We start from the raw sequence: 11,417 nt of genomic DNA on the forward strand, positions 1-11,417 counted from the left end.
TCTCTCTCTCTCTCTCTCTCTCTCTTTCTCTCTCTCTCTCTGTGTCTCTGTCTCTCTCTGTCTGTCTCTGTCTGTCTGTCTGTCTGTCTGTCTGTCTGTCTCTCTCTCTCTCTCTCTGTCTCTCTCTCAGGAAGGCATAGTGGAGAATTCAAAACATACTTTGGATTGGTGGTCTCTGAGCTGCTCAAGAGGTGACATTTTGTGATTCTGTAAAGTAAAAAATAATTTTGGATATAGTGGCTGCTAAATTCAGTGTTAGAATAAATAACAAGTTTTCAATCAGTTCTAGAGGAGGGAATACTTATAAAAACATCAGATAAGCAGATGGACTTCATATTTACCTGGAGAGGTTTATACAAACTGATGCTGAGTGAGAAGAGTAGAACCAGGAGAAATTTATACACAATTACAGACACAACGTATGTGTGATGACTAACTTTGATAGACTGGAATCTTCTAAGCAATGCAGTGATATAAGTCAATCCCAAAAGACTCATGATGGAGAGAAATATGTGCATCCAGAGAAAGAACTAGAAAAAACTGAGTTTGAATCCAGATTGAAGCAAACCACCTGCTCTTTTTCCTTTTTGTTTTTTTCTCCTTCTATCCCATTGTTCATTCCATCTGATACAATCGTTCTTTATAACCTGACTAATGTCTAATGTGAGAGTATTTGCAGATCCTATACTTGATTGTATGCCGCTATGGGGGTGGGGGGAGAGGGAGGGAGAGAAAATATTTTGTAAACTAAAAGTAAACAAACAAATTAATAAAGACCAAAAAAAAGAGAGAAGAAATTTTTAAAAATTGAAGAAAAGAATTGCTAAAATGTACAAAATGATTTTCTGCTTTTGAAAAATTTATAATATAAAAAATTAAAAGCATATATATTTATGTGTGTATACATATATACATATATACTGATATATGCATGTACATATATACACATAAACATACATATGCACACGTACACACATATATACATGCACATACACTACACATACATATACATATACACATATACATACACATACACATACACACTTCTATGCTGGTCTCATTTCATCAAAGTGTAGGCAAACATTCTACTAGACCACAGAGGAGAAGAAAAAGTGGAGTGGGAGGCAAGGAAGAGGAAAGAAGACAAGGGAGGAGATTGAGAGACAGAGACAAAGAGACAGACAGTGAGACACAGGCAAACAGAGACAGACAAGGAACAGACAATGAGAGACAAAGTCAAAGAAAGAAATGGGTTGGGGGAAGGAGAGAGAAAGAGAGAACCTAAGAGACAGATTGGATATTGGTATAAGAACAGACTAGACTGGAGAAAATGAGCTATGTTATTCAGACCAAAGCAAGAAACTAGTGAGATTTGTCTTTAAAATTCATCTGTATCCACAATATAATCCGTATATCTTTCATATCTAACACTTGTCTCCTGCTTCAGAAAACACTAGGTCCACTGGACACATTGTAAAAAAACATCCCATAAAAGAGCTATGTTTTCTACTAGCTAGTTCCACTAGGTATTTCAGGAAATGCCACTAATTCTTGCTCATAGAGGAGACTGAGGCTGGTAGATTGCTGAAATATGACAGTTCTGGGTTTAAATTCATGAGTTCTGAGTAGAGATTAAAACCAATCAAGGGTTCACACTAAATCAGACACCAATATGGTGAGGCCCTGAGAGAAGGGGGACATAAGCTGCATTGGAAAGGGTAAACTGGCCTAGGCTGGAAAGAGAGCTGATCAAAGTGCTTATGTTTAGGCTCTGAGTGGCTTTTCTACTCCCAGCCTGGATAAGATAATGAAACCACATTTAGAAAGGAAGGAAGGAAGGAAGGAAGGAAGGAAGGAAGGAAGGAAGGAAGAAAAAAGAGCTATTTCCTTTTTTTTTTTTCCTGACAGGGGTTCTTTATAGGTTCTATATGCACACAAGTAAAATTAGTTTATCAACTTCAGTCACACTTAGGAGATGGGGCCTCAGCTTAGCACTGCTATTATCAATGACTCACTATGTGAAGAGGGATGAGAAATAAGGAGGGAGGGTATTATTTGCTCACAAGAAGCACCCCCACATTCTAGATGAGGAAGAACAAGGTATATAGCAGATAAAGCTGAGTTTTCCATAGAGATTTAAGGGATATTAAGAGTTTCTATTTAGTAGAAATTAAAATAGTAAGAATTTTTTTTTCTTTTTTCTCCATGATACAGTCCTTTCAAGAATTACCTGAAGGAAGGAAACTTTCTCAGTCCTTAATCAAATTTCTCCAAAAACAACTTAATTCACTAAAGTCCAGTTTTAAAAAATTATTGATCAAGTGTTCCTTTTCAAATAAGTTTGGAAAGGATTTTCAAGAAATAGTTATTTCCTTAATATTTTTCATTTGAGGGGTGACTAGGTGGCACAGTGAATAGAGCACTCTCCCTAGAGTCAGGAGGACCCTAGTTCAAATCCAGCCTCAGACACTTAACACTTACCAGCTGTGTGACCTCGGGCAAGTCACTTAACTCCAATTGCCCTGCCTTCCCCCCTCCAAAAAGACAAAAAATAAAGTAACATCCTGATGACAAATGGTTGAGTAGTTGCACTAGCTAATTTGTGATATTCCATCCAACCCTAAGATTTTATAAATCTATGTGAGAAACAGGGTAGAAGTTTGAAGGAAGAGAGAAACAGAACCATTATGAAGGCAGGGGACAAGTCTGGGAATACCTTAGGTGAAAAGGAAAAGAGATTGTGATCCAATGACTACTCTAACATCTGGGTTTTATAAATGTGACATAAAATACACACATACCCACCCACACACAGACACACACATATGCAGATTTGAGAGAAGTGGGTGGGATATGAATGTTTTCCTCTTAAATAAGGTCTGCCTACAGAACTTTGCTCACAGGGCCTCTGTCTCTTCCACAATTCCTAGGAAATGTGCTGATGATTGTACTGGAGAAGTACCTCAGCAAAGAGTTCACCTCTGAGTTCAATTTGTGGCTGGAGTGGCCAATGCTCAACTCACAAGTAACCTTGAGACGTTGTATCTTTAGAGGGATATAAAGATAGTTTTCTTCTTCTGAGGCCTCATCAAACTCCAGAGTCTATAACAGAATAATCTGGCAATCTGCTAGCAAAACCCTTGACTAATAAAGGACTTTTAGCTCAGCATTCTTAATTAAATTGTATGTCTTTCTGAAACTTGCTTGCCCATGTATTCTTGAGAGTGAACAAATAATGGGGAGATGGAATAATCAAATACCTACAGCATAGGTATAAAGACCCCCCCAGAGGAGATAGAAGCCTTGGGAAATACATGGTAGAAGGCCCTAATTAAACTTTAAGTGATCAATAGAATCCCCTTTTGAATAAAAGTGGAAAAAATAGTCATGGATTCCGGATAGGTAAGAGTTAGAAGAGCTTTTATTCCTTAATGCTAGTAATAAAGTTTCATCCTCCTACTGCTTGTAAAATGCCTCAACTCAATATGATGGGAAGTATTTAGTTTTAAGAAGACCCCCTGATGTTTCCTCTCTGCTTCATACCTTTAGGTCAGTGGTGGGGGAACCTGCAGCCTGGAGGACACATGTAGCCTTCTAAATCCTTGGGAGCAGCCTTTTGACTGAGTCCAAGTTTTAAAGAACAAATCCTTTTATTAAGGGGATTTGTTCTGTGAAATTTGAATTCGGTCAAAGGGACACAGTTGAGGACCTAGAGGGCCACATGTGTCCTCAGGGCTGCAGGTTCCCCACCCATGTCCTAGGTTATGTCCCTATTTCAAAGCCCTGACTCTTGCATGAAGACAGAGTGACCCCAGTGCTTTTTCTGACTACATCCCCCTGTATTTCTAGCAATCTTGCTGGTGCAGAGGAAAGTACCGAACTCTTTTCCTGGATCCCACAACTTGTTACTAACTCTGCCATCACACAACTGCTGACAGCTTGGAAGCTCTGGTGTCTCTGAGCTCTGAAGCCTCCTCCATTAAGCTAGAGAGGCTCCTATCCCTAGGGTGAGAAATAAGGAACCTGAGAAGGAGGAGGAAGGAAAGAGGTCTTCAGCTGTCCAGTATTAACCCTCTGTCCCCCTCAAGGTCAAATGCCAGGGCATCTGAATCACCTGTGGTCAGAGGGATCTAACCCCCACATGGAATTGGGAGCTATGGGATGGGAATACATTTAACACAATCGATCCATATGTATTTTTCAGTCCACTAAAACTTGATAAGAAGGGTTTACTGAAGATATGTATCAGAGAATACTCAGGGGACATCTGGTGACAGAGAGAACTCACTGAAATTAGGGAGGGGCAATTAGAAGTAAAGGGAAAACAGGCAACTTGCTTCTCAGTACTTCTATAAATCAGAATAGGACTCCATTGCAGATTATCACATTACCCCAGAACTGGCAGGGCCCTACGGGGGAAATGAGTGCAAACTCTTCATTTTATAGACTAGGAAAAAGAGAAAAATCCCAGATAAGGAATGTGAAGTCACACTGTTAGAATATAGCAGAGTTACCAAGTTCAACAAAGATCCTCTGACTCCCACTATAACTCATTCCTTCAAGAAAGGTGGAGGTCATCACTTCGGTCAGGGAAGTAGAAAAGCAATGTGATGTTTGGCAAATGCTAGGACAGGAGCACTGTCCAGCTTAAAGTTGTTTACACACACATACCTAGTTCCACAGCTTTCCTTTTCAAGTGACCTAGGTTGGAAGGAGTCAATGGATCAGCAAGCATCATTAAGCACCTACTATGTCCCAGGCACTGGGGATACAAAGACAAAAATAAAACAGGCCCTGCCTTCTGGGGGGCTTACATTTTTTTTTAATTAAGCAATTGGAGTTAGGTAGTAACTTGCTCAAGGTTACACGGCCAGGTGTTTCTGGGTGGGTGCTAAGTGTCTGAGCCTGGATTCAATCCCCAGGTCATCCCAACACTGGGGCCGGTGCTCTTACTCGCTGTGCTACCTGGCTGCCCCTGGGAGCTTACATTCTATAAGGAAAAACAATGTGTGTACATATAAGTATATATGAGGCACACAAAAAAACATACACAAGGTAACCCTGGGATGGGAAGGCACTGGAAAGAAAACAGGAGAACAAAAAAAGAGTGCAAAAAAGTCATGATTTAAGGCAGGATATTGTGTGGGCAAAAGAGAAATCTAGGTATAATGCCAAGAGAGTTATATAGAGACCAATGTTTCTGCCAGAAGGGGTGAAGAAAATTCATGATCTTTCCCTTTAAATTGACACTTCCTAGCTTCCTAGTTACTGCTCAGGGCACCAATATCTTTCTAATCACTAAAATTTGCAACCTAGAAATTATGCTGAACTTTTCTGTCTCCTAAATTATCTCCACCATATGTCAAATTTTCTAAGTTCTGCTCCTATGAGACCCTGCCATTCAGACATCTTGTGGTGTATTAGCTCAGGCATTGGCCCATTTCTCTCTCTTCCAACCACCACCAGCACAGTTCAGGGCTACCTTGTGTATTCATCTTCATTACTTAATCTCAGGGTTACTGTGTGTTTTCATCACTTCTCACCTGGACTATTGAAGTAGTTTCCTGACTAGCCTCCCCACTTTCAATTTCCCCTCATTCCAACTCATTGTCCACACAGCTATCAGAGTGCTGTTCTCAAATCATTGGTCATTCTCCCACTCAGCAAATTCTAGGCATGCTAAATTGCCCCTCAGATAAAATTGAAACTCTTCTCTTTGGCTTTTAAAGCCCTTCACCCTCTGGCTTCACTCAGTGGTATTTTCAGGTTCATTAAACCTTTCTCCCTTTTATATACTATACCTTTCATCCAAACTTGTTTATTTGTTATTTTTCACCCATCTTCCATCTCTTGCCTTTGTGCTTTTGTATATGGCAGTCTCTTATGCCTAGAAGTTGAAACTATTTACCTCTGTCTCTTAGCATCCCTAGCTTCCCTCAAAGCTGAACTTGAGTACCATTTGCTATAAAACCTTTCTGAACTTCACCAGTTATTGCCTAATCCCCTACCCTCCCCCCTTCCATCTGCAACTTCAGGAAATATCCTTGTATTTATTTATTCATTTATCTATCTATGTATCTATCCATTCATTCATTCATTTATCTATTTATTTTTAAAAATTTATTGCCAAGTTTTCTTGCTTGATGTTGATAAATCTCCATGAGTCTCCAAGTCAAGTCCAACTCCTGTGTCAAGACATGGCTGTCTTGTGATAAGGTTTCTACTGTGTAAACTCACTATTTTTAATCTTTTGGTTTTCCTCATTTCCTAGTGCCATGAACAACAACAACAAAAAAAATCCCTGATAATACCTCATATTTGATTTGACAGAACTAAGGGGAAAAGGGAATTTTTTTACACCCCAGATGAGCTAGAAAACAGTATAGAGTTTCCCTAAAAAGGCAGACCAGGGGAATGAAAAGCACAGGATCTATAGATAGAGACTTGAAAAGGTAGCTTTGTGTAGTAAGAACTGGACTGAGACAATCAGAAAGACCTGGGTTCATATCCTACCTCAGAAAAAAAAAAAAAACTATCCAAGTTTCTTAACCTCAATAAGCCTCAGTTTCTTCATCTGAAAAATGAAATCAATATTATCAGTACCACCAATATCACAGGGTTCTTAGGTGGGGGAAATGAGAAAGTTTATGTAAAGTGTTTTGAAAAACTTTGCAGTGATTTATAAATGTCAATTATCATTGTTCTCATCTTGATTCTAGCATGGGCTTAATTAGGTAAACTAAAGCAAATACATTCTCCATTCTGGGTCTCAGTTTCCCCATGTATCAAGTGAGGAGCTTGAACTATAACTATATGTTGTTTAAAGTACTATAAATTTGACAAAGAGACCTTGGCAGAATATAGAACCTGTACTTAGAGTACCCTGTAAGACAAGGGTACTGTGGAGTCAGGTTCTGACTTTGTTGATCATCCAATCTATCAGACTCTGATTTCATGGAATCCCTGCCTGAACACATACAAGACTGTCCTCAGGATTACTTAGTCTGACAGAGCTGCCTAGACTTCCTTACAACAGGATCTCAGTCTGATTGAAGCACACCAAGGCTTACCTTCAAGGGTGTCAGAATGAAACAAATATGCTAAGACACATAGCCAAAAAGCAGTAGAGAAGTAATGCTGAATAAACTTAGGAAATAATTGTGGAAGAGTAGGTCAAAAAGTTGTAGAGTTTGAGGGAAGAGAATTTTTTGTATTTTCTATTTGAAAGAAGAAAGGAGTGGTCAGGGAAGGGAAGGTTTATCACCTCTTTTGATTAGTCATTTTAAAAATGGTTTCTTGAGGAGGTGAAATTCTAGGTGTTGTGAGACTATTTGGGAGGAGAGAGAGCTGAGTCAGCTTGGGTGGGGTGGGGTAGTGGGAGCTTCTTTCTGGCCCAGGAATTGTCTGTAGGTAAAGACTGGCTCAGCCCCAATTCAAGCCTTAAGGCAAACTAGAGAATGTCTTAGGGCCAGGACGGGAAAGTTGGGAGGGTAAGGAAATGGACCTGAATATTGGCTTGTAGCTGTTTGTGTATGTTGTGGGTCTTTTATGTTATTGATAAGAGCAGGGAGCTTGGTGTGCCTTCAGTGACCTGGGTGTTTGAGGAAAGGTTAGGAACACTCCTTCAGTCTCTCTACCAACCTCAAAGAAGAGTTTGAGAAGTCTCAAAGAAGAAAAGGACCTTAGAGGTCATCTTATTCACATGACAGACTCCCTTAGGGTTGGCTCTAGGGAAAGGACATGTCAGCAGAAAAGGTTTAGACTTAGAAAAGAGTTCTCAAGCAAGCTATGGAAAACATTGTACTGAAGGCCAGGGAGAGAAAGAAACCTCCTTAGTTATCAATGGAAATAATCCTGGACCAAAAGCTTCTGGGAAGTAGTGTGATTTGACCAGTCAAAATGAGGGGTATAGTGCTCTAAATGTGTGATGAAACAATTAAGAATTTCAAAATTTATGCACATTGGATTACCTCCCCTGCAAGAATTGAAGGGAAGACAGAAGAACTTGGTAAGCCTCATGATCTAGCCAGGGAAAGGAAAAGTAAGGAAACAGAGGAAGAAAGAAAGGAGGGAAAGGGAGAGAAAACTGATGAGATGGAAAGAATAGATGGCAGGTAGCCTCAGAAGGGAAGAAGATTCTGGGAAGCCCAAGAAAGGACATCTCCCTTCCCCCTGAAATCACAGGTCTGAACCAGAAAAAAATTGAACTTGTAAGGCCTATTTTGGGTGAAAGTTAATCCAAAAACTCATATGTATATATTTTCTTATTTGATCCTCATAACAACTGTGGGAAGTAAGTGGAATACCCCTTAGTCTTTTCAATTTGCAAAATTAGTAAGCTAAGGCTCAGAAAGACTAATTAGTTTGACCATGGTCACCCAGTCTTCTGCCTGGACCACCTGTACCTTTCACTGTCTCTAACTGTCTTGAGATCAAGGAGTAAACCATGGGGAGAAGCAAGAAGAGGAGAGGAGAGAGAAGAGAAGAAAAGAGAAGAGAAGAGAAGAGAAGAGAAGAGAAGAGAAGAGAAGAGAAGAGAAGAGAAGAGAAGAGAAGAGAAGAGAAGAGAAGAGAAGAGAAGCAAGGGAACATTAGCAAATATTCAGGAAAATGGTTTTTAGCTGTGCTCTGACAGTTCATAATATGTTTTGCTATCAATGTCTAACCTAGAAGGGGACAGGAGATAAGGGGAGAGAGACAAGCTCAGGTTGGAGCTTTGAGAGAGTCCCAAACCTTGGGGTGGTGCCAATCTAGCCTGATGACTGAGCAAACAGACAAGCGTCCATCTCATCCCAACCCTCCACCACCAACACATGCACCACCCTCTCTTCCAATGGCTTCATTCCAAGGTAGCCGCACCCAGACCAGAGCCAATAGATGGTCAGAAACCTAAAGGGCAGGGCTTTGGGGAGAGTAATAAAAGGTAGAACTGAGACAGCTGAGGTATCACACTGCTTTTGACACATCTTTGTGCACAAGCAAATTCACAAACCTGTCAAAATGGTGCAACTGAGTGGTGAAGAGAAGAACTGCATCACCTCCCTGTGGGGTAAGGTGGCCATTGAACAGACTGGTGGTGAGGCTCTTGGGAGGTAAGTAGCAGGGGTCATGGAAAAGGTGCGAAGGAGAAGGGAAGGGAATGTGGACTGTGGCTGGTCATATAGTGGCATAACTATACCTCCTTCTTTCTGTCTCTCTCCCAAAGGCTGCTCATCGTCTACCCCTGGACCTCCAGGTTTTTTGACCATTTTGGTGACCTGTCCAATGCCAAGGCTGTCCTGGGAAATGCTAAGGTCCTTGCCCATGGTGCTAAGGTGCTGGTAGCCTTTGGTGATGCCATCAAGAACCTGGACAACCTGAAGGGTACCTTTGCCAAGCTGAGTGAACTCCACTGTGACAAATTGCATGTGGACCCTGAGAACTTCAAGGTATGTTCTTGGGCTGCTCACTTGAGGAGTCCCAATAGAAGGATTGCTCCACACAAAGCTCTAGCTGGGTCATGAAACAGAGGCTTTAACCTATGGCCTTGATATCTAAACAAGACACATTAAATGTGTATGATTCCTTCTATCAGGTAGAAGCAACTAAGTTCAGTGCTTGGTTTCCAAGAGTAATCAGTTCAATTTAGAAGCTACTAAAATGCATCCATATTTTTTCTTAGTTCCTTCCCATATTATTTTCACAGGAAGAATTACAAATTCACAGGATTACCAATTTAAAGTTAGAAAGGATTTCAGAAATCTTCTGCCTTTATTTTGCACATGAGGGACCTGAGGCTTAGAGACATGCTAAGTAACTTGTCCAAGATCACAGACAGTGAGCAAACAACATCCAATTTGAATCCATGCGCTCCGACTCCAAATCCAGGGCTCTTTCCATTATACCAAATTGAGCCCTCATATTAGGCTATTTCCCATCAATATACTATTTCCTATGGAAAGCCAATTTGCTAGTGAGATGTTTGCCCCCACAGGGTAATGAAGAGTAAGAGGCTCAGGAGGAAAGGTTTGGACAAAGCTCAGGAGGGGACTCAGGGCCCAGTAAGTAGGGCCCCCTCAAAGACTCATAGTAGCCTCTGGTGTTCCTTTCTCTAGCTTGACTTAATTTCTTTTTTCTCTCTCTCTTACCCCCTTTATCTTTCTTTAATTCACACTGTTTTTTCTCTCTCTTCCTGTTCTTTTGATTTCTCCTTCACCATCTTGTTTTTTTCATTCTAATATATCTCCACCTCCTGCCTCCCTACTCACCTTCCTTTCATTCTCCCTGTAGCCTTCTTTCCTATGTGCCTCATACATTCTCTTTTCCTTGCATTTCATTCTTTTCAACCCTTCCCTTCCTTCATTTCACATTCTTCCCTAATTAAAATCCTTTTTGCTTTAACTTTTACTGCTCTTTCCTTTTCCTATTAATTCTCTCTCTCTTTTCCTCCTTTCCCTCTTCCTCTGCCTCCCTACTTTCCCTTTCCCTTGCTAGTTCATTAGCTTTACCAGATTATTTAATTTCCCCTTCATTCCTTTATCTTTTCCCCTGGGATCATGTAGGTCTTAACGATTCCACTGTCCTTTGCTAAAGGACACAGAAATAAAGTCATGGATGGGGATTGGCAGATGGGGTAAGGGGAAAATTTATGGAGAGAAAAGGATACTTCTATTCAATGAGAAATGAAATAGTCTAATGAGGAAGAAACATCTGGAGAATAGTAACATCTGGGGAATTCAGGGAATTCAGTGGGACATGGTGAAGAAAAAACACCATCCTCTACAATTCAGAACCTATTGGGTGAACATGATCCAGGAAGCAAGGCTAGATATGGGGTGTGAGATGGAATACACAGGGGTTAACTAGGAAGTCTGTATAATACTCTCTTTTCAAAGCTTCATTTTGCCCTGTGTCTATCTCTTTCACAGCTCCTGGGGAATGTCCTTGTGATCTGCCTGGCTGAGCACTTTGGAAAGGAGTTCACCATTGAGGCTCAGGTTGCCTGGCAGAAACTTGTGGCTGGTGTAGCCAATGCCCTGGCCCACAAGTACCACTAAGCCCCTGCCCATCTGGAGGCCTTCAGTCAGCTGAGTCCCCTGTGTTCCATATAGTCCATCTTCTGTACATGGAATGAATAGTGCATGGCCCTATGGGCATAGCCCCCGACCAATAAACTGCATTCAGTCCAATGAGCTTCATGTAGCTTTCTTTCCTTTCTGTTTATTTTGCACCTCATTTTGGGGGAGTGGGTAAATGGGAGGAGATGGGAAAGGAGAATTAGGAGGGGAGAGAAAAGACCTAGAAATATTGGGGCAAGAGAAGAATTAGAGGTCACAGGAAAATGAAAACTTAGGAAATTAAGGAGATAGGAACTTTAGGGAGAGGCAAGAGCCATCCTTTTGCTTTACTACTTTTCATGTTAAAAAATACTTTTCATG

The 11,417-nt window shown here is 40.8% G+C and overlaps 1 protein-coding gene across 1 annotated transcript in view; it reads left to right on the top strand.

Moving 5' to 3' along the window:
- LOC138177722 (hemoglobin subunit beta) overlaps positions 1-11,168 on the top strand; it is a 297,632-nt gene extending 286,464 nt beyond the window's left edge. Inside the window, exons 2-4 of the mRNA XM_069108928.1 lie at positions 8,946-9,092; positions 9,206-9,428; positions 10,908-11,168. Of these exons, the coding sequence (XP_068965029.1) occupies positions 9,001-9,092; positions 9,206-9,428; positions 10,908-11,036 (444 nt within the window). The 5' untranslated portion in view covers positions 8,946-9,000 and the 3' untranslated portion in view covers positions 11,037-11,168. The remainder of the gene's footprint in view (positions 1-8,945; positions 9,093-9,205; positions 9,429-10,907) is intronic.
- Positions 11,169-11,417: the final 249 nt, after the last annotated feature.

The sequence above is a fragment of the Petaurus breviceps genome, unplaced genomic scaffold (genome assembly GCF_028583685.1).
Source record: "Petaurus breviceps papuanus isolate PSGF00001 unplaced genomic scaffold, PetGlider_PUasm1.0 90444, whole genome shotgun sequence".
Lineage (NCBI taxonomy): Eukaryota > Metazoa > Chordata > Mammalia > Diprotodontia > Petauridae > Petaurus > Petaurus breviceps.